The sequence below is a fragment of the Meriones unguiculatus genome, chromosome 14 (genome assembly GCF_030254825.1).
Source record: "Meriones unguiculatus strain TT.TT164.6M chromosome 14, Bangor_MerUng_6.1, whole genome shotgun sequence".
In the NCBI taxonomy this organism is placed as follows: Eukaryota; Metazoa; Chordata; class Mammalia; order Rodentia; family Muridae; genus Meriones; species Meriones unguiculatus.
The window spans coordinates 70,465,802-70,493,290 of record NC_083361.1 but is presented as its reverse complement, the minus strand read 5'-3'; the positions used below and the strand labels follow the sequence as shown (position 1 = coordinate 70,493,290).

The 27,489-nt window shown below is 44.4% G+C and overlaps 1 protein-coding gene across 2 annotated transcripts in view; it reads right to left on the bottom strand.

Moving 5' to 3' along the window:
• Window positions 1-27,489, bottom strand: part of Adamtsl3 (ADAMTS like 3) — a 276,853-nt gene that overhangs the window by 169,039 nt on the left and 80,325 nt on the right. For both annotated transcript variants that reach the window (XM_060367463.1, XM_060367462.1), the window contains exon 4: window positions 5,957-6,084. In XM_060367463.1, the coding sequence (XP_060223446.1) occupies window positions 5,957-6,084 (128 nt within the window). The remainder of the gene's footprint in view (window positions 1-5,956; window positions 6,085-27,489) is intronic.

The following is a 27,489-nucleotide window of genomic DNA, read 5'->3' as shown; positions in this document are numbered from 1 at the left end:
TAAAAATTTTTACTACAGTTTATTTATGAATTATTTTGATATGACTCAACCAATTTTCTTAATATTAATGATCTCAAGTGATTCTGAATTTTAAAGAGCCATTTGCAGTCCTGCGGTGAGAAATCCTGTCACCACAGTGTCTGCAGGACACACCAGCATGGACTGTGGGCATGTGCACCTTCTGCCAGCCACAGCAGATTGCCCTCTAAGGTGGCACACCAGTTCCCCATCACTTCTTGAGGAGGAACGGGGGGAGGTGTTCTCATTTTCATACATTCAGGTGGATAATTTGGCATTTTAAAACTTTACAAATTTTCCCAACCTAGAAAACATGAGATGGCTCTCATTCTCCCTCTTTTAATTTCACTTTTTATGGACTATTTGTGAATTTTATACCATGGATCCCAATCCCATTCATCTCCCCCACCCCTTCATGCCTGCCCTCCACCCTTGCAACCTCCCCCTCAAAAGTAAAAGAAAAAAAAAAATCTCATTGTGGAGCTATAGTGTGTCACCGTGTGTTCCACAGTGTGCCCTTTTGTCCACACATCTTCATTTGCAAATGTTCATTGCAAGGAGTCGTCGACCTGCTTCAAGGCCTCTGGCTTCTGCTACACTATCAATGCCGTATCCTCATGGAGACTCCTCTCAGATATCCGGTTGTTGCCCTGTGTCACGGAGATCTGTAGGTTTGGGTCTGCCGGACCAGCCCCTTTACTCATTCTATCAGTTCACAAATGGGGTAATGTTGGAGTGGGCCAACTCCCTGGATCTAGGCCCTGGTAGTAGCTGAGCTTGTCAGCTACTCTCGTGCCCTCAGGCCTGGCTCGCAGCACCAGGGCCAGCTCTGTTGTGTTGCCCAGGAGAGGTACAGGGCCTACTCTCCTGAGTGCTGCAGCAGATGAGGGGCAGGGCCAGCTCTTCTATTGTCATGACCTGGGTCTCACAGGGGGACGGGGAGGGGCAGCTTTCCCACATGCTTGCAGGTGGTGAGGGGCAAGATAGGGAAGGCATCTCTACCTCACTCATGCTACCACATGGCAAATGAATGGTAGGGCCAGCTCTTCCATGCCCTCTGGGCCAGCTCACCCACGTATGTACACACACACACACAGAAACACACACACACCAAAGAAGACCAAAAGAGCCAACAAATCTGGGCCCAGGTGGTTCTGCAGAGACTGATGCACCAACCTCAGACCATGCATGGAGAGGAGCTGGAGCCCCTGCTCAGATGTAGATGATGGGCAGCTCAGTCTCCATGTGGGTCCCCTAGTATGAAGAGCAGAAGCTGTCTCTGACATGGACTCTGTCGCCTGTTCATTGATCACTCCCCACAGCAGAGCAGCCTTGCCAGGCCACAGAGGAAGAGGATCCAGGCAGTCCTGGTGAGACTTGATAAGCTAGGGTCAGATGATAGGGGAAGAGGGCTGTCCATCTCTGAGGACTAGGGAAGGGGGATAGGGGTAAGACAGAGAGAGGGTAGGACCGGGAGGAGATGAGGGAGAAGGGTTACAATTGGGATGTAAAGTAAATAAATTATAAAACTTTTTCAAAAGAGAAACATCTTGGCTGCTGTACCTGTGGCTGTTGTTAATGCCTCCTCCTGGGTTTTGCACTTTGGCATTGCAAACTTGAGCTACACATGCTCTTGTTGATAGCAATCTCTCTCCAGATCCCTCACCACTGCCAGGCACATCAGGGTCACTTTTTGCAATTGGCAAGTACCCATGGTGCATGGTATTGGGTTCCAAAAGAACATTTTTATACTAGTACATAATGTACTTTGAACATGTCCATCCTCTGTACGCCATACTCTTCCTTTCTCATCCATCACATCCCCCTGTTTGTGTCCTTCATTTCCCTAGACAGTTTCTTTCATGTCATAAATCATGCATATACATGATTTATGTATCAGTGTAAAATCTAGGATACACACATGAGAGAAAACACATGATATTTGTCTTTTGAGTATGACTTAATTCGATTAATATGATAAACTCCAGTTGCATTCACATTCCTGAAAATGACATAATTTCGTTCTTTATGGCTGAATAAAATTCCATCATTTATATATATATGTGTGTATATGCATATATACACATATACCTATATATACTCATATTACCCATGCCTCTATTAACAAGAAGATTCCATAGCTCAGCCATGGTGGATAACAAGGGCACCTTTATGCTAACTCTCCATCACAAGCTTCCGGTCTGTGGGCTACATGCATTCAGCCTCCTTACTACACACAATGTAAGTGATCCAACATATGTGTGCACCGGAAACTCCTGGGCCAACAGTAGTACCCATGTTCCACAGTGGAATTTTTTCCCGTCTGTAAGCGAGACCAACATATTTAAATTCCTGAGGCTGGTATACAGAACCTGTTTGGTAAGGCTGTGAACCACAAAGGTTCTTCCTTTAGGCTAGAGCTGCAGGTCCTGAGCTGCGTGCACCTCACGTACTCTCCAGGCGTGGCCGAGCATATCTACCTGGGAATTAAACCTCTGTAAGCTGGGTTCCCACCTCCACCACCGGGATAGACAGACAGAGAATCAGCCACACACTAACCGGGCTGCACTTCAGTTTTCCCTTTGGGTTCCCCTTAATTTCTTATTGGTTCAGCTTAAATTTTAAAAGCATGCGTGTCAGATTTACCTGGAATTTCTTGCGAGAGGTCAAATGAAACTCAGAGTAAAACTGCTGTGAATCACGTGCTTTTGTAAGAAATATCTCGCTCGGAGTTTTGTCTACTGCTCACTCAGTTTCTCTTAAGGGTGACATCATAAGCAAGTCTAGCCCAGGAACACACCCAGGGCCTTGTCATTCAGACGGTTACAGGACGCTTCTGTCGCCACAGGGATCCTGCAAGCCTCCTTGGGCAGCTGTGCCCCGCCCCCTCCTCACCTCTCATCCCACCACGTGGCAATTACTAATCTGTTCTCCACTTCTAAAAAGTTTAGTCCTTTCAAGGACATTACCTGAGCAGACTGACGCAGTACACAGTCTTTGGAGACATGCTTTCTCAACGCCACCTGAATTCCCAGAGATGCGTCCCATGGATGTGGCCCAGGACAGGCTGCCCACGCTCCAGCAGGCAGCTCGCACTATACGCCTATTGCCCTCTCACAGACTAGGAGCACTAAGTGGACTCAGTGGGCTTGAGAAGACTTCATTATGAAAGAAGTGGGAAAGAGTAAGAGCTGGGGAGGACAGGAGCTCCACAAGGAGAGCAACAGAACCAAAAAATCTGAGCACAGGGGTCTTTCCTGAGACTCCTACTCCAACCAACTACCATGCATGGAGATAACCTAGAACCCTTGCACAGATGTAGCCCATGGCAGTTTAGTGTCCAAGTGGGTTTCATAGTAATGGAAACAGGGACTGTCTCTGACATGAACTGATGGGTCTGCTCTTTGATCACCTCCCCCTGAGGGGGAAGCAGCCTTACCAGGCCACAGAGGAAGACAATGCAGCCACTCCTGATGAGACCTTGATAGACTAGGATCAGAAGGAAGGAGAGGAAGACCTCCCCTATCAGTGGACTTGGGGAGGGGCATGAGTGAGCAAGGGGGAGGGAGGGTGGGATTAGGAGGGGAGGAGGGAGGGGTTTATGGGGAGATACAAAGTGAATAAAGTGTAATTACTAAAAAATTAAAATAAATAAAAAGACTTCATTAGGTTTGGAGGGAAAAGTGGCATGTGATGGGGGAGCTGGAGTAGGGAAGTACAGGGAGGATCTGATTAAAATACACTATATTCATGTATGTAATTTTCAAACAATGAAAAAAAAAAGACATGGGTGCTCAAGTGATGGACGACTCAGTAATTTAAAACACTTGCTGCTCTTTCCAAGGAACAGAGTTCAAATCTCAGCATCCAGCTCACCACCACCCATAGCACTAGCTTCAGGGGATCTAACACCCTTCTCTTGTCCTCTGAGGGCATCTGTACACACACACACACACACACCACAAATAAATAACAAAATAAATCTTTAATAATGAGCCACAAAAAAGAGCATGTTTTAGCTCCAGAGTTAGTCTGGAATGTGAGATAACTGAACACCAACACATGCACATGAGAAAAAAGGGGGGTCATGCAACACCCCAGATTTCTGCCACATTTGTTTCATAAATAATGGGCTTAGATGGGCCTTCTGTGAAAAGTCAGAGCAATTCAAAAATAAAATATCCAAGATCTCCATAACCCTTAAAGAGGTCTCTAACATGAAATACGATAATAAAACAACCAAGCACACTGGAAAACAGCCCTGTGGAAGGAGCTGACACCATGCAAGAAGGAGGGAGCACCCTTCCAAAGTCTGTCCTTACCCCAGAGGTAAACAGAATCTGAGACAGAAAACTTAAAAAGAATTTCAAGAAGCAAAAGTTGAGAGAGAGAAAGAGAAAGAGAGAGAGAGCTTTCCCAAGAAGCAGAGCAAATGAAGAAAAATCTGTATGGATAGGAGTTTTGACCATGACAAGTAAGCAAATAAATAAATAAATGAAAATAAAGAATTAATCATGAAAGAAGTGACTTGGAGGCGGGTGTCTTTTCTACTGAAAAACCTCACCAAGCCACAGTGGCTCTTCTGCGTGTTTAGTGAGGAGGGAAGAATGGAATTTGAATGATATCAGGAAGCAGTGTGGCAATGCCTACTGATTTCTCAGGGAAAATTACATGTAGACCATCATATACCTGGGGGAAGATTATCACGCAAGTTCATAACTAAAATAAAGACCGTGTTAGGTACCCAGGAATCTCTCGAAGGAGGAAGTACTCCCTAAAACATGAGAGGGATGGCTGCTGGCACAGACCAGCCTAAGAGCGGGGCACTGGCGGAGACACTGAGCAGCCCTCCCTCTCCACCCATGTCATCTGTGGCTGAAGTTTTACCACTGAGAAAGTCAGATGACCACAGTGATCTAGGAGTCTTTCGTCTGGGACCAGAAGATGATGTTTCCATCAACCCGAGGCTGTGCCTACGAACCTAAGAACGTTGGTAAGAACCAGCGTTTAAACTCTCTGACGAGTCACAGCCTCATAGAAAGCAAGAAACCTGTGGGTATTTAACAATATGGCTGATCTCACATATTAGCAAATTATTTAGTATAAATGAAGCTAAGAAGTGAGAGCAGAACCGGTATTACCTTTTTTATAAGAATTTTTAAAATGTGTGTGTGTGTGTGTGTGTGTGTGTGTGTGTGTGCGTGCATGCGCGCGCGCGCACGCACGGGCGTGTGCAACGTGTGATGAATTTGGATAAGTGGATGCATTCACCCGGCGTGCGTGTGTGAAGGCTAGATGTCAGTGTCCAGCATCTTCCTCCATAGCTCTCGGTCTTGTTTTCTGAGGCAGGATCCCTCACTGAACATAGGCTCATCATTTTGGTTAGACCAGGTGACCAGCAAGCCCCTGTGACCCACCTGCTTCTGTCCATCCTGTACGGGGTTCCAAGTGAGCCGCTCCTGGCTCCTGTGTGGACTCTAAGACTCTGAACTTGCTTCTGAAGAAAGCATTTTACCCACAGCACCAGCTCCCCAGCCCCTGCATTACCTTCTTAACTCATAGTAGGTTCACAGTAAGTGAGCAAGGAAGGGATTATAGTCGTAGACTCTCAAGGACCTCCACCAGGACAACATAACCTTTGCCCCTAAATCCTGAGGCCACCAAGCCAGCAACTGAACTTAACATGCCTTCACTCTCTTAGGCCCCAAGTGTCTGGTTTTTCTGAACCCTGTGACCATCACGTAGATAGGAGAGATGCAGGCAGAGATGCAGGGAAGTAGGACCGTTCTCAGTCAAATGTGGACACTTGAGATTGGCTGGTATTTACGGTAGACAGTAAGCTACCAAAGGGAACACCTCAGAGCCACCCCTTCTCCCCTTCTCACACACCCAGAGTCACTGACACACTCTACACAGGAGGAGCCAAGCCGCCACTGACCTTCCATTCAGACATCTCCGCAAAGAGTAGGAGGCTCCTCCCCCACAGGTCCGGGAGCAGCCGCTCCAGTCGCCCCAAGCGTCCCAGTTTCCATCTTTGTCTTCCTCCGAATGAGCGTTTCTTGAGGTCTAGATGTAGGGGGGGAAACATAGCCAGTTACAGAAGGTCAAATGTCACCTCATTTTATTCACAAGAGATAGCCACAGGAGTCTAATCCAGTGAATGGGACAGTAGTGTTGACCATCACAGGCTCCCGGGGCAACAACGAGGGGAGGAGACTGTCCAGCCATGCGCAGTGAGAAAGTGACGTACTACACTGGGCTTACAGTTGGCAATGCTGAATCGATTACTTTGGTTGGTCGGGAGGTTAGATAACATCGTCCGAGCTTCCCTTTAGAGGGAGTAAAAGTGGGACTGCAGAGGTGGCTCAGCAGTGAGAGTACTGGTTGCTCTTCCAGAGGTCCCGGGTTCCATTCCCAGCACCCACATGGCAGGCGTCAATGACGCCACAACTGTCTGTAACTCCAGTTCCGGGAAATTCAATATGGAACACGGGCGGTACACAGACACAAATGCAAGCAAAACACCCACCAGACAAAGTAGACACCACAATAAAAAGCAAAATCCCAAAAAGGTAAAAGTGAGTAAGAAAAATTCTCAATTAAGAATGATAGTATTGGGAGGAAGTGGCGCACGCCTGTAATCCCTGCACTCAGGAGGCAGAGGCAGGTGGATCTCTGTGAGTTCGAGACCAGCCTGGTGAGTTCCTGGTCTACAGAATGAGGAAAAACAAACAACCCCCCCCCAAAAAAAAGATAGAATTGACATAGCAATAAGTAATGCCAAAAAGTTTCATTATAACAGTTCATATGTGCACATAAAGAACTTTTATCATATCTACTAAAAGTAATTTTTAAATATTTTAATTTTTGAGATAAAACCTCACAATATAGCTCGAACAGACACTGCATTCCCTATGCACCCAGCCTGCTCTCCACCTCAGGAGCCTCTTGCCTTGGCCTCTTAAATACGAGTATTTAAGTCGTTAAAATAAAACTAAAAAAAAAAAAAAAACAGATAAACTCTTGGTCTGAAAAAAACTACTCAGAAGTTAAAGACGCTTGTTGGTCTCACAGAAAACCCAAGTTTGATTTCCAGCACACACCTGGAAATTCCTAACTGTTCGTAACTCCAGCTCCAGGGGATCCAGTGCCCTCTTCTGACCTCAGCAGCCACCATGCACATTTATGGTGAACACACATACATGCAGGTAAAACACCCGCACATAAAATACGATGAATAAATCTAATAAAATGTTTTTTTTTTTCAAAAAATCAATGAATTCTTAAAATATGTCAAAATGAATTCCATCTCTGTTAGAAATTTATACTAAGGCACCGAAACCATAAAGCGCCAGAAGAATCATAGGCCACATAGGCATTGACAGTCAAAGGGCTAGCATAGGAAAGGCTATCAGATTTGTTAACAGAGGTTATAGAGTCGGAAGGAAAAGGCTGGTAGAGTTTAATTCCTTTAAAATAAAAACAAAGCATTTTCTAGCGTCACGCAAAGACAGCTCAATGAGCACACACGTGGTGCAGAAGTACAACCATAAAGAACACACATCAGATTCCCTGCACTCTTCCCAAAGGTTGGCCCCTAAGTCTCAGCTTTGATACCCTGCAGGGCGGGGTCTTTCAGAGGCCCTCTGTGGCAGGCTCCTGACTTGTTCCCTGTTTTCTTCCTCTTCTGATGTCCATCCTCTTTGCCTTTCTGAATGGGGATTAAGCATCTTAGCCAGAGTCCTCCTTCCTGATTAGCTTCTTTAGGTGTACAGATTTTAGTATGTTTATCCCATATTATATGTCTAGTATCCACTTATGAGTAAGTCTATACCCTGTGTGTCTTTCTGCTTCTGGGATACCTCACTCAGGATGATCTTTTCCAGTTCCCACCATTTACCTGCAAAAATCTGGGTACAGGGGTATTTTCTGAGACTGACACTCCAACCAAGGACCATTCATGGAGATAACCTAGAACTCCTGCACAGAAGTAGCCATGGCAGTTCAGGATCCAAGTGGGTTCCATTGTAATGGGAACAGGGACTGAACTCAGTGTCTGGCTCTTTGATTGCCTCCCTCCGAGGGGGGAGCAGCCTTGCCAGGACACAGAGGAAGGCAATACAGTCAGTTTGATGAGACCTGATAGACTAGGATCAGAAAAAGGGGAGGAAGACCTCCCCTATCAGTGGCCTGGGGGAGGGACATGGGTGGAGAAGGAGGAGGGAGGGTGGGATCGGGAGGGGAGGAGGGAGAGAGTTACAGGGGGGATACAAAGTAAATAAATTGTAATTAATAAAAATTAAAATAAAAAAAGAACACACATCAAATTGCCTCTCAGAAGATAGAGGTGGGACTCCTCCTTGCTGCCCACCACAGGAGGAAGGACAGGGCTTCACAAAGACGTCTACAGCAAATATGCACAAGCTTTAAAATCAGCATTTAAACCAAGTGTATTGTCATGGGTGAGAATTTCCTTACTGTCTGAGCTTTGGCGGTTTTTGAAATTTCTTTTTTAAAAGTATTTTAGGCCAAAAGTACAATCGTTAGATGACATCCTCTTATCCAGCTACGAATCTGTATCATGTTTAACACAGGTAAGTCTGCACGTGAATAGAGAAAGAGATGCCCAGATGAGTAACTGTTACAGTGTGTGAGGGGGCTTTGGATGCCGTTAGCAACATTTTGTGTTGTGTCTCCATATTTTGTAGCATTTTAAGCAGTTTCTTTTTTTTTTTAATGCTTGATTATGTATATGCAAATGTGTCTGGGTGGAGGGATATGCACATGAATGAGTGCAGGCTACTTTGGTGGCCGGAGGAGGACATCAGATCCCTTGGAGGGTGGCGTGGTCCGGTCCTCGAGAATGAGTGCTGAGAACTGACCTCCCGGCCTCCAGAGAAAAAGCAGTAAGTGCTCTTAACTGTCAATCAATCCATCTCTCCAGACCCTTCTCCCATATTTTAAAAGATAAAACACGTAATGTCTTGTTCCAACCAAGCAAGCGAGCGAGCAAACAAACAACAAAAAAAGCCATATCCTCTTGGACTATAGAAATGTCCAAGTCAGACTTTAATGGGTAAGTTGTAAGTTAGAGAATGTAAAGGTATAGAGGGGAGCCATGACAGGGTAAGCTATCGCCTGGGTTTCCCTAAGCCTCTGGGCAAGTGACATCATCATCCCCTCCCTCAAAAAGTTACCTTGAGAGTGGGATTGGTAGGGAAGACCTTCAAAACCGAAATGAAAAAATAGTGGCAGGAAGCAAAAAGAAGGTTTTCCAATAATTTTCACTCAAGTCCCACTGGCCCTTGGGTCTGACAGCTTCTATTTATAGCACAGTGAATAGCCTTATAGAGCAGTACTTCAGCCTCCGTAGAGAGACAGAAAGGATAAATATTTGGCAGCTGATCACATTTGTCATCAGGAACGGGAGCTAGCTAATTAAGCCCACACTATTTACTGTTCTCATTAAGAACACTGTTCAGTTCGATTTTCTGCCCTGAATGTCACCAAACATCGCTGTACGTTGTCTGTGATATAGTAGAAAACATAAAATTCAATTCATAGAAAAATACAATTAGCAGTTTAAGGCATTCATCTGGACTTTTAGACGGGGTGAGTGTAGATCATTTAGGCAAATATTTAAACTATACTCAGCTGAAATTGGTTTTTTCATTTTGTCACTCGATATATGAATTGGTCAAATGTGAAAAGTTGAAAAATATCATCATATATTTTTTAAACGAAAGTTGAGAGCTCTTTGCAATATTGTTTTAATTTGTTTTTATTCCCACCATCCCATCTGTTCCATTTATAGTTAGAATCAGGTTTCTTTCCCTAACTGTTCCACCTTCACTTACAGAAAACATCTTGATTCTAAAATAATTAAAACGGGCACATTATAAAATGAAAACATCTGGTTTCTCTGATTGGATCCGTCAGATTTTTCCCCCCTTAAGAAAACAGAAAGCAAATGGCATGTCAAGGAGTCTGCGTGGTGTTTTTTTTTTCTCTTTTAGGGTGGCTGGGTTCTCTGGAGGCCAGCGCCATTTTCTGCCAGCCATCTGAACCTCTCATGCGTTCTTCCTCGCTACAAAGTGACAGCAATGGCCCTGATTTTACCCCCGTCTCTCTTTTGTTCTTCCTTTCCTGGAATATCCACCTCTCTAGAGAAGCTGGGCCCCAATCCTTTTCTTCTCAGGGGAGAAAAACCCTTTTAGACCTTTCCCAAAGCCTCCACTGTCTGGCTCACACCCCAAACACTTTCTGCTCTTTCGTGACTATGCTCAATTTCTGCACACGATTAAGGATGCAAATTTTAAATCTCAAAATGTAATGTCTAGACTACGGCATTATATCTAAAAAGAACGGAGGCCATGTATTGCCCTGTGACCCAGATTCCCGTGTGTGTGTGTGTGTGTGTGTGTGTGTGTGTGTGTGTGTATGCGTGTGTGTGCACAGTGCGTGGGAAGGCATGGATGTGGAGATCAGAGACTACCCTGTCTGTTCTTTCTCAGGAACAGTCCACCTTAATTTTTTTTTTTTAATTCTGAAACAGTGTTTTGTATCAGCTTGGGCTCACCAGCCCAAGAAATCTGTCTGTCTCTGGCTCCCTGGTGCTGGGATTACAAATTTGTGCTATCATGCCTTGTTTCTCTGTATAGTTTCTGGGGACTGAATTAAGCTATCTCCTTAATCCATGTCAAATCTCTTTTGATAAAGTTTTCCTCCCTTTAATTCTCCCCTCTCCCTTCCTTCTCCCCTTTCTTTTTTCTTCACCTCCCTCCCTCCCTTCCTCCTTCCCTCTGTTTCTTCTTTTTTTCAGGCTCACCATTTATTGGAACTCTCTATAGTATTACATAATGATTAAAGCTGTTACACTAAGCATTTAGCCATCTAAAACTCACGTTAAACCACCATGGCCACCGTTACTCACGAAATGCTTAAAACACGCGTAGAAAGTAAATCACATAGCATCTCCATGCAGTTGGCGAGCGTGTGTATCACCCACGTCAGCAGCTGTTGTTCTTAAAAACATCATCTTCCAAATAACGACAGCAGAGCCAGCTCTCCAGTCATGCTCATGCAAGACTTAGCACCAATCACTACTGAATCTCCTCTTGTTGCCTTTGGCTCAGGGACCAGTCTACCGAGGTCTGCTTAGACCCTGACTCCAGCACCCACCTATGAGCCACGCTGCTTGGCTTTGCAGCTTTCGTATGTCCCCCAAGACACTGAGAAGCATGCTATCCATCGCTTCCTGATCGGACAGAATCCCACCAATGCGTCTATCTGCTTTTCTGCAGTAATAAGCAGACCACAAGGCCAAGTGGTTAGTGCCCTGATCAGAGAGAAGACCTGTAAATATAGCTTAATGTTGCCACGAAAATGTGAAATGATAGCAGTCACCACTGTCAACTATCAGGATGCAGAAGAGAATTGTGAAGGGTGGAGGGACGACCACTCAAGGGGCCTGGGTAAAGCCTTCCCAAGAGGCAGATGGTAGCCTCACTTCGACCAGCCCAACCCCTAAAGCCAGAGGCCACAAAGACAGACCTGACTTCACGGTAACCTAGACCAGGCAACTTTCATTTACCAGTGCGTAATGCCTTTTTCAAGTCCCTTTTCAAACATCTCTTTAAACTGTCTTAAGTGATAATCCATACCCCATGTGAACACTGTTTAATGAGGTGAAGTTGTTTAAATGAACCCAAGCAAAGTTTGATTCAGCCAGCATCAAGTCTGTGCCCTTGTGGTAAAGCCAAGTCCTGTCCTTCCTAAGGTGGCTGCTGTTGGTGCACAATGCTGTGGGTCTGTTCTCGGCTTGGCTTATGTCTCCTCTAACTGTTACAGCCTCTCTGATGTATACTCCCTCCCGGCACCATCTTCAGGCGAGCAACAATTTTCAGAACTATATGTGTCCAAAGGACGATGGGGCCAAGGCAGAAGCCCTTCATCACCTCCGCTAGGCAAATCCTGTTTTCCTCTGTGTGATTTCTCCACTGGTGCTCCACTTCCTTTGTGACTGGGTATCCTGTCAAATTCAGGCATTGAGCTATCGTCACTCACAGTGAGCGCTCCAGGATGGATCCTCTCCATCTGGGGCTGGGATCTGCTGGACCGCAACATTCTTTTGATATCTCAGTGAAGCCTGTTACGTCACCTTATGGCAAGGGGAGCTACATTTCTGCTTTTCAACCCTCTGCCGCTTTCCCTTGGATATTTTTTTGTGAGGAATGCACATTCCTGGCTGGCATTTGTGGGCTCCCAAGCATCTGCTGGTTCCCTTATTCAAACAGATAGCCATGGTCAAGGCTCTGCCCTGGGTGCTCTGAGAGGACAGGCATGGATCCAGGCCCTCAAGCAGCTCTCAGTGACCAGGAAGCTCCGAGAGGGGTCAAGGGACACTATGGGTGGCATTAATCCTGAATTGTCGAGAAAAACAGATGCACAAGCAGTTTCTACAACCTTTCTTAGCAGAAAGAGAGCAAGGTCAGATCCTTTCTACAGAATTCTGTGGGAACAATATGCCCCTTTCCTAGGATACTGTGAGTTGCATAAGGGCCCTTATTTTTACTTGTCACTCCCAAGTGCTAATGAACTAGATACACTTTCCAATTTGCTATTTTTTTTTAACTAGTGACTGTTTTCTAGTGTCATATAATGTATGTGTATGTGTGTGTGGGTTTTTTGTTGTTGTTGTTGTTGTTGTTGTTTTTTTTTTTTTTTTCTGAAACTCTCAACATTAAATTCTCCTATTTTAAAAAGAACAAAATAAACCTGTTAGGAGAAAAAGTGGGGAAGAGCCTGGAACTCATTGGCACAGGAAACAACTCCTGAACAGAACACCATCAGCACAGGTTCTAAGAGCAACAATCAATAAACGGGACCTCATGAAACTGAAAAGCTTCTGTAAAGCAAAGGACGCTGTCGTCAGAACAAAACAACTACCTACAGATTGGGAAGGATCTTCACCAACCCTATATCTGACAGAGGAATGATACCCAGAATATATAAAGAACTCAAAAAGTTAAACAGCAACAAATCAAGTAATCCAATTAAAAACTGGGGTACAGAGCTAAATAGAGAATTCTCAATAGAGGAATATCAGATGGCAGAGAAACACTTAAAGAAATATTTAATGTCCTTAGTCATCAAGGAAATGCAAATCAAAACAACCCTGAGATTTCACCTTACACCCATCAGAATGGCTAAGATCAAAAACTCAAGTGACGATACATGCTGGAGAAGTTGTAGAGAAAGGGGAACCTCCTCCATTGCTGGTGGGAATGTAAACTTGTACAACCACTTTGGAAATCAATCTGGTGCTTTCTCAATTAGGAATAGTGCTTCCTCAAGATCCAGGTATACCACTCCTGGGCATATATCCAAAATATGCTCAAGTACATAACAAGGACATTTGCTCAACCATGTTTATAGCAGCTTTGTTCATAATAGCTAGAAGTTGGAAACAACCCAGATGTCCCTCAATGGAGGAATGGATACAGAAATTGTGGTACATTTACACAATAGAATACTACTCAGCAATTAAAAACAAGGAAATGATGAAATTTGCAGACAAATGGTGGGAACTGGAAAAGATCATCTGGAGTGAGTTATCCCAGAAGCAGAAAGACACACAAGGTATATACTCACTCATAAGTAGATACTAGACATATAATATAGGATAAACATACTAAAATCTGTACACCTAAGGAAGCTAATCAAGAAGAAGGACTCTGAGGGCTAAGATGCTCAATCCCCATTCAGAAAGGCAAAGAGGATGGACATCAGAAGAGGAAGAAAACAGGGAACAGAACAGGAGCCTACCCCAGAGGGCCTCTGAAAGGCTCTACCCTTGCAGGGTATTAAAGCAGATGCTGAGACTCATAGCCAAACTTTGGGCAGAGTACAGGGAATCTTATGAAAGAAGTGGGAGATAGTAAGACCTGGAAAGGACAGGAGTGCCTCAAAGAGAGCAACAGATCCAAAAAGTCTGGGCCCAGGGGTCTTTTCTGAGACTGATACTCCAGTCAAGGACCACTCATGAAAATAACCTAGAACCCCTGTACAGAGGTAGCCCATGGCAGTTCAGTGTCCAAGTGGGTTCCATATTAATGGGGACAGGGACTGTCTTTGACAAGAACTGATTGGCCTGCTCTGTGATCACCTCCACCTAAGGGGGGAGCAGCCTTACCAGGCCACAGAATAAGACAATGCAGTCACTCCTAATGAGACCTGATAGACTAGGATCAGAGGGAAGGGAAAGAGGTCCTCCCTTATCAGTGGACTGGGGGAGGGGCACAGGTGGAGAATAGGGAAGGAGGGTGGGATTGGGAGGGGAAGAGGGAGGGAGGTATAGGGGAGATACAAAGTGAATAAACTGTAATTAATAAAAATAAAAATAATTTAAAAAAAGAACAAAACAAAACACCAAAGGAAAACCTGTGAGAACACATTTAAAGAAACTGTGCGCTTTGTATCTTTTGGTTTAAACTATCATGCTCAACTATCACTTAGAGAATCATATTTTCCCAAGCAAAATTCTAGCTTGGGAGTACACTGAATGGAAAAAAAAAAAACAAAAAAAAAACCAAAGATAGTGTTTACTCATTATGTAATTGACTCAGCAAAAGCCCAGAATATGGTAGGAGTGAGTGCGTTCACAGTCTCATAAAAGCTGGAGTCTTGCTTGCTCTTCTTGAATCCCCAGGCATAAATCAAATCATAAACTATTTCCCTGAAAAGTTATTAAGTCTATGACTTACACTGAATAGCGCCCTTCTGCTGGTCTTGCTAAAACGTTAGTAATTAAACACAGATTTCAAATCCAAGGTCACTTATTGGAAATGCCATATTAACAGCTCCATATTAAAAACAACTCCAAATGAAATGAGTTCCAGTGGGATATTACTTCCCAGACATCAAAAAAAGGTTCATTCCAGTGTTCCCACAAAGGTTATTTGAGGAGATCTCAAACCACTCAGATTCCACTAACAGTAGATCCATTCTTTCAGGTTAATACTACCTTAAGGCCTTGAGCAACAAAACTTTAAAATTACAAATTTGGCAAATGTCATAAAAACGTCACTCAAGTTGTCACACAGATCAACAATTCAATTCAGCCAGCTTGCGTTAGACACTAATATACCTAGGTACCACTGATAAATTCCCAGGACCCCGAAGCTCACTTCTCCTTCTCCAGTCCATACTACTCCTTGATAAAATTCACTGGCTGGCAAGCCGATGGCCTCTGGAATGTGGTCAGCCTTTTCCTAGCCAATGTTTGTCCCTGGCCATTTTTACCACCGTAGGAGAATTTTACTGGCACTGATTCGCTGGAATACATTCAACACTATGAAGCATCTCCCAGACTCCATATCTCTCCAGCTCCATTCTCTCACAGTTCCTGTTCCTGCTGCATCTCATACTCCAGACATATCACATTCCTCATTATTTCCCCCGATAGAAACATGTTAGTCAGTCCTCTCTCTGTCTCTGCCTGCCTGTCTGTCTGTCTCTCACTGTGTGTGTGTGTGCGTGTGTGGTGTTCCTGTGGATGATGTTAGTGTGCCTATGTGTGGTGTTTGTGTGGTGTGTTTGTATGTGTGTGGTGTTTGTGTGTGTGCTTGTTCATGTGAACCAAAGTGCTTGACTAAGGAATCAAACCTATGTTTTCATGCCTGAGTGGCAGGCACTTTATTTCCTGAGGCATCTTTTGAGCCCTTTGAGGGGTATTTTCTTTGATGTGTTTATCCAGTAACTTATCTCAAGTACCAGCCTTTGCTTCTGCAGTGCTAGAGATCAGACTCTCTGTCTTGGGAGGGAAGTGCTTTGCCACTGAGTAACAGCCATAGCCCCCAAGGAACATTTCTAAAGCTTGTCATTGAATGGACAGGGTACAGGAAAACTGTGAGAATTAGGAAGCAAAGCGGGCTGGTGTGAGCCAGACTCTAGAAATCCCAGGATCTTCATCTTCATCATTCTGTGTAAAGAGCTAACAGGGAGAGCTGAGGCTTTTGGTGAGAAAATACAGCCAGAGAGAGGAGGTGGGGAAGACAGATGTCTCTCTTTTCCCTGTCTCCGATCGCTCGTAGTGCTCCCCACTGGCCAAAGTTAACCAGAAGCCAGAGGGTCAGGAGGAGACCTGGGGTAGTTCACACAGACCACACCCCAGCAGGTGGGGAAGGGTGCGGAGTGGATGTACAGGGTAAAGGGAAGCATCTAGCCTACTCCTTTATCAGCTCCCTAGAAAATTTCAAAGCCGAGGCAGGACTTAGCAAACTGTTTTGGGAAACTTCTTCTGGCAGGCAGGGGCGTAAGGGAGGAACCGAAATGGAGAAGCTCCAAGGAAATACTGAATACGAGAGCCCAGACCCCACACCACAGAGCCTGTTGTCATCACATCATGGATCCCAAAGAGGAGGGCACAGGTGTGACCCCTGATGGCACTGGGATCAACAGGATCTGGCTAGTTACCACACCCAAGGGGCCGGAAGTGCCAGTCTGACTCCTGGGTGTCTGGATGCCAGTCTCCTTCAGGCTTCAAAACCATTCTCAAGCCCACCATTGTGGTAGGATTCTAGCGCCTTCTCTATACAATGAAAGTGAGCATGTCAGAAATGACTGAAAAAAGCACAAATGGGCAGTGCCCTACAGCTCTCATTGACTTAATTATAATGGCGCAGTCTACCGAAGATGATCATGTGTGTGTGTGTGAGGAGTTCAGCTACACGTGTGGGTGAATTATGTAGAGGTCAGAGGTCAACCTCAGGTCTCACTCTTTAAGGCACAGTGCACCTTGGTTTTGAGATAGGGTTTCTCTCTCACTAACCTGAAAGTCACCAAGCAGGTTGATTGCTTGCAAGGCAAGCACCATATTGATTGAGCCATCTCCCCACCAAAGAATTTTAACAAAATAAGTATTCGGCTATGGTCTAATCATATAAAGGCTTTATGTAAAAAACTAAATTGCTGAGACTTATGGGTAACCTTTGGGCAGAGTGCAGGGAATCTTATGAAAGAAGTGGGAAACAGTAAGATGTGGAGAGGACAGGAACTCCACAAGGAGAGCAACAGAACCAAAAACTCTGGGCACAGGGGTCTTTCCTGAGACTGATACTCCAACCAAGGACTATGCATGAAGATAACCTAAGACCCCTGCACAGATATAGTCCATGGCAGTTCAGTGTCCAAGTGGGTTCCATTGTAATAGGAACAGGGACTGTCTCTGACATGAACTGATTGGCCTGCTCTTTAATTACCTCCCCCTGAGGAGGAAGCAGCATTACCAGGCCACAGAAGAAGACAATGCAGCCACTCCTGATGAGACCTAATTGACTAGGATCAGAAGGAAGGAAAAGAAGACCTCCCCTATCAGTGGACTTGGGGAGGGGCATGCATGCAGAGGGTGGAGGAAGGGAGGGATTGGGACGGGAGGAGGGAAGGAACCACAGGGAGGGATACAAAGTGAATAAAGTGTAATTAATAAAGAAAAAAACTAAATTGCTGACTTCTGATGAAAATGAAAGAAAAAATCTAAATAGAATTCACATTATTATAACATGGCACCGAATGAAACTTAAGTGTGGCCACTCAGTTATATTGGGCAATGCAGGGTCTCATCTAGCCGTGAAGTTTGCAATAAAAACCAGAGGCTAACACCTCACACCCACTCAGGGTGACTCCCGGAAAACAGCACACAATGGTTAAGAAATGGGCAAGGCCAGACAGCAAAGAGTTAAAACATCAAGGCGAGCAGGGATCAGAACCCGGTAATGTTGCTGGTGGGACTGTAAAGCGGGCATGATGGGAAACGATCCGGCAATTCCTCATATGAATCAGTGTGTGTTTATCATACGACTCCCCCTTCTGGGTACACATCTCCCAAAACTGTAGACACGGACTCAGAAAGCGGCATCCTCATCCCCGATGCTACGTTATTTACTGCAGCCAAAACGAGGAAAAACCAAAACCAACTGTCTATCTACAAGAGAATAAATGACATCTGCCTGTAATCTGAGAGAGAAGAGAACTCTGACGCCTGCCACAACACAGATGAAGCTGGGGTCGTTCTGCAGAGAGTCAGGTATAAAAGAGTGAATATGACTGAGTACCGGGGAAGCACCCCTGGCTATCACGTCACAGCAGAGGCCTGACTGCGTGCTGGAGAGTGGAGGGAACGGGAGGCGCCGTTTCATGAGCATGGTTTCAGCTCCGTAATACCGAAAGCCTGCTCTCCATACGACGACTCTTGCACCGTAGTCTGAGTATAATTGCCACCGCTGAGCTTAACGCTTCAGAATAAAAAAGGTAAGCGTCATCGTGTACATTTTAACACACACACAGAGAAAGAGAGACTGAGGCAGAGACGGATGGACAGAAACAAGCAAAGCAACATTTCAAAGGTAGAAAGAAAATGGAAATGGAAACTTTCTCTTAAAAGTTGGTGATGAAATACAATCAACCGGCCCATGTTTCAAAACTTTTTAAAAACAGGATTATAAAAGTCAGGGAGAAGGAGAGGTGGTGAGCACTTCTCACTGAGCCGCTAAAAAACCACAGGGCTGTGGAGGTTATAGAGGAGAACATATATGCCATGAAATCAGCTCCTATACTGTGACAGATAAACATGGGAAGGAGAATAGAAAAAAGCTGTGAGGAAGCCATGCAATATTAACTGAGATTTAAACATTAGTTTTTAAACATAGAAACTCCAGACTCCCAATGCTGTGTGATTTTTTTTTTTTTGTCATATGCGTAGAGATACTGTTGAGGAAGTTAGTTATTCTGCTGTGGTTACAAGTTCTGCAGGGTCCCTCAATTTCTCTTCATTTCCTTATTAAATTCACGTCAAATAGGGCTGGAGAGATGGCTCGGCGGTTAAAAGCACTTGCTGCTCTTCCAGACGGCAAGGTTTGGTTTTCAGGAGGCCCACAAGCATCTGCAACTCCAGCTCTGGAGTAGTAGTCAAAGCCCTCTTCTAGCTTCCGAGGGTACCTCCACACAAGTGCACATACACAAACACACACACTCTCTCTCACACTCACGCACATCATTGGTTTATAGTTCACATAAAATCAAATTCTTTTCCCTTAATATGGCATACATGTATGACAGCATTTTTATGACTGTGTCTATGGGCTTATCCTATTGAAAAATCCTGTATATGAACATGCATGAAAATGTTTGTCATGTTGCCATATAAATTCTGGTTATTTCTAGAGTTGGATAATTCCTGGATTTGTGGTTTTCATTGTATACTTTCTGAACTGCTGGATTTATTAAATAAGTGTGACGCTTTCTAACTTAATTATTCTAATATATAAATTAGTCCAGCTTGGGGCCAAGATATCATCCCACGGTGCCTTCAAAACCCTGGGCAATGCAGGGTCTCTCTGGTAAACATTGGTCAAGAATTTGGCCGTGATGGCTGGTGCCCTCAAGAGCATTTATGGAAACTGCCTTAGGACCTCTCAAGCCTGGTGAGAAAAGGTTTTCAGGCAGATGTTGCCTTAACTTCTGGCACTACACACATCTACAATGTCTCAGAATGTTGCTTCTCAGCTGGACGCTTCAGCCCCTATGGAGCACGTGGGAATGTCTGGAGACGTTTTGCAGTTTTGCAACTGGGGCAAGGGAGACTGCTACTAAAATATAAACAGGTTCCAGTTCCCAGGGCAGCCTGGACAGCCAAGAAATAACTAATCTAGAGACTGTCCAGGTCAGGAAATTCATGCTAGAAGGTTGCTAATCTTTACTTTCATAATGATTTATAACAGTTAATTTAAAAACAGCTATTTTCTAACCCGATGTAACAACCACACATTTTCAGACTTCAGATGGAGTTAAGACAGCACAAGCTGCTCTGCTCTTACCCTGCTCATCACCATGGATGAAAAGAGGATTCCTGCAGAAACCTGACACTTTCCCATCCCCAAGCAGACTCAGAATGCTCTCTGCACACTCCCGCCCATTAACAACCACAAAACCGTCTTACGGAGCTCTTAATTCCAACATACCTCAAACCACATTCAAGCCACTCATACTTGACAATCCACAGTGGGCTTTTCTTTCCAAGGAGTGGGGGAAATACAGGCATGGGCTTTCAAGTTTCATGATACCAAGCTTTTAGAAAAAGATTCTCTTTTGACTTTTTTTTTCCTATGATTTATTTTCATTCATGGTTAGCCATTTTCTCATAGAAAAACACAGGATTTGTGCCAACGACTCATCAAGAATATTACCCAGACCACATGCGAGGGGCATCGGCTTTAAACAAATTCCCTCAAGAAATATTATTTGACAGTTAGTAAAGTGGGTCATGAAAGAAGCCAGCATGCCGTTTCCATCCTTGGCCTCTCCTTCTGCACAGGCTGGGCCACTGCGGGGCAGAGTGCTACCCCAGGTGAAGAGAGAAACCTGGCACGGGAAATTCTGCATACCTGAAACCAGAGTACAAAGACAGAAAGAACCAACAGCACAACCCCAGTTTAACTACCGATATTCCATGGGTGTCCACAACAGCCAGTGAGGGTGATTGCCAGGTGGACAGATTTCAGAACCATCAAGGCTTCTGCCAGGGTCTTTCAAGTGAAGCAAAGTTAAAGTTCACTTTCCCCTTCAATAACATTCTCCAGCTCCCATTTAATCACCGACCTCAAAAATCTGGTTAAATAACTGGAAGGCAGGACAAACAGGCACTGAGTGCTAAAGGAAAGGGGAAGGACAGCCACCCTTATCCTGGGTACTCAGGGGGAGGGGATGGCAGACACATGAGTCTTGAGAGATGAGTCAGACTTTGGCAAACCTCATCAGCGAGCAGATGATCAAACAGTGTACAGTGTGGGAGGGCAAAGAGAAAACATTTGTATAAACATCCATGGATTGGATATAGCCACCGAGAGAGTAGAATGACAGGACAGTAGTGTCTGGCAAGTTTGAGTTTTCTCTATCTTTGAAGTTTGACCTTGAACTTACTCTAGCCACATCTGAAGCACTTGCTAGGCTTACTGGGCAATGGCCACTGTACTAGGCAATGCAAATCGGGAAGTGTCTGTGACTAAAGAAAGTTCCACTGGACGGATGGCAAAAATCACTGTTGGAAAAATGATCACATAGTTGAAAGCAAAGTCAAGGAAAGGGAGTTTACATGTATATATATATATAGGCATATTTCTATAAGCACAAAACATGGTGCTATGCAATATACTGTACATTAAATTAATCGTTTTCAATTATACCTTTGGAAAACTGAAAATACGCACTATGGAATATTTTTAAAGGAACATTGAAATTTTCAAAGCCACCAGAGAACAAATTCAAACAAAATGCGTTCTATATATCAAGGTATCAAAAATAGAGAAAATGATGAGGCTAGATTTTAAAAATACCAACATGATAAACAAAGGATTAAGGAAATTAGAAGAAACATAAATACAACAGGACACAGGCTCTTTTCAGAATCTTTATTGCATTGTGTTCTGTGTCACTGGCTGACCTTTCTCCGATGTAATTTTGCTCCGCCTTGCTTCTGATGAGGTCTAAACCCTTTTAGACCTCATTTGTTTACATCCTCTCCTTAACTTTAGTTCATTTATTTATTGGGATATACTATTTGTCCATCTTTATGGGGTACATTATGATAATCCAATATATGCGTACAATGTGTAATAACCAAATCAAGGCTATAAACATCTCCATGCCTCCAATAATTAATCACTTTTATGGGTTATGAACTCGGCAGTCTTCTGCTCATTTATTGTTGGCCCACTTTGTTGTTTCAGACACTCAGTGTTTTCTTCAGTTTCACTGATAGCCAAATCGAATGCTAACTAAAATGTGCATGCTTCCAGCCCCTTCTGAACTTCATCTCCTTGCCTATTTTTTTTTTTTAAATAGGATGCCGAATATCGTCACATCTCCGCTGTTATGTATGAATCTCACTCCCTACATAAGGAAAGATCTATTGTGGGCTTTTATTTGTCCCCAGATATTTCTTACTCAGAGGCTGGATTCTTATTCCTCACCCAGGCACCCTCAGTAGTTTCTTTATCCCCAGGGTGAGTGGTTAAAAGAATGCACACTGAATCAAGACGGACAGTCATCCCTCAAAGACGGAATCGCCTCGGCAATGTCTCCTTTGTGTTTATTGGCGATGCCATCCTACTGCACGAGGTTTCTGCATATAGCTGTCTGTGGGCAGCCATCTCCATGCCCTGCCGTAGCCAGTGTCTGCAGCAGCCACCCACCTTCATGGAAAAGACCCGTGTCACTGGCAGAAATCTACAGCAGAGGAGAAAGCACCACTCCCACAGAGCCTGTGTGATGCCTGGTTTACCAGCTTCCAATTCTGCTAACACGCATTGGCCAGCAACGCTCCAAACAGAACTGGGCCCATTTCTGTCACCAAGACTTTATTTCAAGGCCACTGTGTGTTTGACCTTACCTCTAGTCTGCATGTGACTCTAACACTTGGCTAAGGCTACCATAAAATAATTATCAAAAATCCAGCAACCTTGAAATTCTATTCATTCATCGAAGCTACAATTCGAGGTCACCTGGTTAACTCGGGGCCCCTAGGTTTCCACACTGAACTTTTCAGGTCCATCGTCATTTCCTCAGAGAAAGCTCATCTCCATTAGAGGAGAAAGCACACGACCAGCTGGCTCACATCTTTCTCACTGACTCCCTGCAAGCTTCATGAAGTTCAGGCTTTTGTCTGTCTGGTTTTACTTGTTAGGACATTTCCAGCAATTAACACAGTGGCTGACCTAAGAAGCATCTGGAGAAAATATTAATAAATGAAGACATGAATTAATAATTCAGTGACTAATCACAAGCATAGAGTTAGCACTTTTAAAAATGAGTGGGATGGGGGAAAGTCATGCTGTGGCCAGTGAGACAAGGATTTAAAATTTCTCTGATACAGAAAATTTTCTCTATGAATCACTTTTAGTTTTTTAATATGTCTTTAATTGAAATAGGATTACATCGCTCTCTCTCTCCTCCCTTTCATCCCTTCAGCCCCTCCCACGCCCCCTCTCTCAAGCTGATAGCTTCTTTTTATTTTGGTTACCATTGTTACACAGATCCATATATATATAGAGTGTATCTGTGTGCACAAATATATAGCTACAACTTGCTGAGCCTTTTGTTGTTTGTGAGAGTATCCCAACAAACACATCTACATCAGAAGTCCTGCTTCGAAGACTCAGAAGCATCGGGGAAGAAGAGGGGGAAAGACTGTGAGATAAGAATCCAAACACCAGGAAGCCGGGTGTGAAAGGGTCTCTCCTAACAACAGCTGTGTACGGAACAATGGAGTTGTCAATATGCATGCTAATGCAGCTCGGGAGAGTTTTCTCCTGATCTCAACCCTAGACAAAGAGCTACCGGCAGCTAATTACTGCTGGGAGAGGGGAATTAGCCTGCCTCAGTGGGGGGGGGGGCTTAATTGGTTGTTCGATGCAGAGCCATCATCCCTGAAATCACAGACAAATCATTTTCAAACAGAAAAAAAAAAAAAAAATCAGCGTTCTGAGCAGTCAGCTCGCATCTCTTCTTTTTATCTCGGTTTTGTTTTGGGTCCTGTGTTAGCTTTTGGTCTGGGGCTTGACACCACCCTATGGCACAGGATTCACATAAGAGAAAAAGCGGACCTTACTTCAGTCTTTAAGGAGCCTGGCCTCACACTGGCTCAGTTCTTCATTGCCAGCATTAATCCTCTTTTCATTGCTATTTAAGCAGAAGCTTAGGTGAAGACATTCCATCTCTGAGCAATAAGGAAAGCTAATTTTGTCTTCCTTGTAGTTGGGTTGAGTTACCGGATATGTTGTAATTGATTAAGAAACAAAACCCTCGGGCTTGTAATAGCTGATACATGATTCTGGTTCAGCTTGAATCCATAATCCATTGGCTACAAACTTTATGTGGAAATATGGGGATTTGGAAGGCCACGAGAGTGGAGGAATCAATTAACATACAAATATCCAAACCAAAGTTTCCAGAAGTCTGGTTTTACAGTAAACCAGCCTTCAACATCTTTTCTGAGGACACAATTTGAGGAATGCAAATGAGCGGATAGCTTTAACATAAAATCACAGATTGTTAGAACTGGATAGGGACTTTTAGTCAGTCATTTTTATAGATGGTAAACCAGGTTCAAGAAGAAGAGCTTGGATGCAACCTTGGTTATTTCAACTTGCAGTTCAGGGTGCTTTCTATCACCCCACCAAAATTTCTCTCTCTCTCTCTCTCTCTCTCTCTCTCTCTCTCTCTCTCTCTTTTCCTAGTACTGGGACTTGAGCCAAGGGCCTCGTACATATAGGCAAGACTTCATCACTGGGACACACCTCTAGCCCAATTTTCACCTTTCATTTTCGGCTAAGTTGACCAGGCTGTCCTGGAACTCACCTGTAGCCAAAGCAGGACTCGAACCTGTGATCTTTCTACCTCAGCCTCCTGAATAGCTAGCTTAACAAACCTGCTCACCAGACTTGGCTGCAATTCTCACTCCTTCCCTTAAACTTCTTGCACTTCCTGTTCTTCTACACACCTAAACTAGGTGCTTCCCTTTAGAACACAACTCCCACCCATCACACATACTTAAACTACTTAGTACATGCTAATGTCCATAGGATGAAGTTCAAAGTCCTTTGCTTGGCAGTCAAGACCCCCTACCTCCTGCTTCCTACCAATGCCAAAATTACCCTTGGTGTACCACTGCCACTGCAGCCGCAGTATCAACTCTTGTGCCCTTGATGCTCATCAGGATGGCTGTGCACGCATTTGCTCATCTCATTCTCCCTATGTCCCAGCCTGGAATCCCCTACAAGAGCTTTCTTGTTGACTTGGCTGTAAAAGTGTGTTATCAAACAGCCTTCAGCTGTCTTCCACTTGCTGGGATTAAGTCAATTTCTAGAGGCGTTTCTCTTAGGGTCACACTCTTGTCCAAAAGAAAACCTAAGATCTAATGCCCCTTCATAAATGGTCATTTCATCTACGGCCAAGAAACAGAGAAGTGCATAGTGACTGACTCCTCTCTTACACTGAGGCTGTATTCAATTACAACTCGATGTGGAGCTGCAAGGGCCTGGCCGTATTAGTCTAGGTAGGGGCAACTCTACTAGCCACTGGCTTAAAGATCCTTGTACACGAGCCAAGTCTTCATAGGCTCTGAACAGTGGCTCAGCTTTTCTCCCTGTCCACCCTGCTGCCTTCCCATCTCTCTGCTAACATCAGTTTCAGGGGAACACCAGCATTTGTATCTAAATTCATGAGCATGCTTCCAGAAAACCCCAACAAGCAATACTCTCTACCCACAAAGAACTGTTTTCACTATCTTTCAGAGTCACCACTCATCTTTAGAAGGTCTATATTAGACATGGATCTCTTCCTATACGTTCTATTAGCATAAACCACCCTGTCGTTATCAATTACTCAGTTACATGAAATTAGCATAACCGAACCTGTCCAGCGCTTGTGATAATATTGACAGCAATGAACGTGAAGCAAACCGCCACTCAGTACTCTGTGTCAGCAGAGAGGAAACTCTGCTCTCACAGGCTCCACGTGGCAGACACTAGATTAACGACCAGTACATCTTTGATGTGCTATCACCCTCAGAAGGAAGGAGAACGTTTGCTTTTCTATTCTCGAGCATAGGAGAGGACTTGAAGAGAGCACGGGAAACAGAAGAAAGGTTCTGTTTAAGGAGAATGACATATGAGGAGCGTTCTACAAGGTCTTTCTTCCACGCCAGAAAGACTCCAGAAGGCGCCAAGTAGACACTTGCAGAGAGCCATGCTGGGTGCCAGGGAGTCTGGAGCTGCCAGATCCTGGTGATGGCTCCACCCGAGCTGCCTTCATCCATCTAGGATGACCCGTGTTCTGAAACAGGAGCCTCTTCACCACCATCACGTAGCCAAGGAACACAACGGCATTTGTTTCTTTCTCACAGAGCGCAGTAAATGTTTGGGTGATCTAGGTTTACCTTAATTAAAACAAAACTGGGTCATGTTAACTTTTTACAATAAAAAGTAAACAAGAACACACCGTGAGCCATGCTTTAAATTCCGTGACATGTGAACCGTGCTGTGAAGAAGTCTCCTCAGCCTCCAGAGAAAGAACTTGAAAGTTAGCCTTGAAGAACACTCCTCAGCCAGGGTCATTTCTAAAACGGCAAGAAACACAGCCCCCTGCTCTCCCCCTCTGTACTCATGGACCCAGCCAGGTACCTGACAGGAAATCTAATAAATGGGAAATGGAAAAACTTACTGAAACCTTTTCTCCACCAGGGAGGAAACTGTCAGGAGCAGGGACACTATGGCTGCCTCGTGATGCCAAGTAATGAGAAGTAATCTCAGCACTCTTGTGGAGCGTGGAAGAAGAAATCACAAGATGAGTAGCAGAGGGAAGCAAATTAGAAAGGAGAAGACCCAGAGGGCCCGGGAAGCAGGAAATGTCAGGAATGACCGGAAATCGGCTGTCAGCTGGGGATTTTCAGAGATTTGAAGCCAGAGAGCAGCCAGGTGCTTCCTGACATAGGTTCCTTCCCGAAGCTGCTACACCACATCTTTTGGGTGGCTTCTCTTATTTCTGCTAGCATCACCGTTTTATTGATGTCCACTTAAAGAAAGTTGGAAGACAGGTTAGTCCTTTGACTGCCTCTCAAACAATATATAACAAACCTTTGCCTTACATCATGGAAGCTAATTTACAAAGACAGAAAACTCATATTTTGCTGTACTTTAAAAAGACTTCGAACTGGGCTGGAGAGATGACTCAGAGGTTAAGAAAACCGGCTGTTCTTCCAAAGGTCCTGAGTTCAATTCCCAGCAACCACATGGTGGCTTATAAGCTACTATAGTAAGATCTGGTGCCCTCTTCTGGTGCAAAGGCAGAATGCTGTATAAATAGTAAATAAATCACCCTTAAAAAATAGAACTTCAGTGGGAAATAGTAAGAGCTGGAGAGGACAGGAACTCCATAAGGAGAGCAACAGAACAAGAAAATTTGAACACAGGGAACTTCCCAGAGACTCATACTCCAACCAAGGATTATTCATGGAGATAACCTAGAACCCCTGCACAGATGTAGCTCATGGCAGTTCAGTGTCCAAGTGGGTTCCATAGTAATGGGAAGAGGGACTGACTCTGACATAATCTGATTGGCCTGCTCTTTGATCACCTCCCCCTGAGGGGGGAGCAGCCTTACCAGGCCACAGAAGATGACAATGCAGCCACTTCTGATGAGAACTGAACTGATAGACTAAGATCAGAAAGAAGGAGAGGAGAACCTCCCCTATCAGTGGACTTGGGGAGGGGCATGCGTGCAGAAAGGGGAGGGAGGGTGGGATCGGGAGGGGAGGAGGGAGGGGCTTATGGGGGGATACAAAATGAATAAAGTGTAATTATTAATAAAAGTTAAATAAAAAAAATTAAAAAAGAAATAGAACTTCCCTCAAACCTGAAG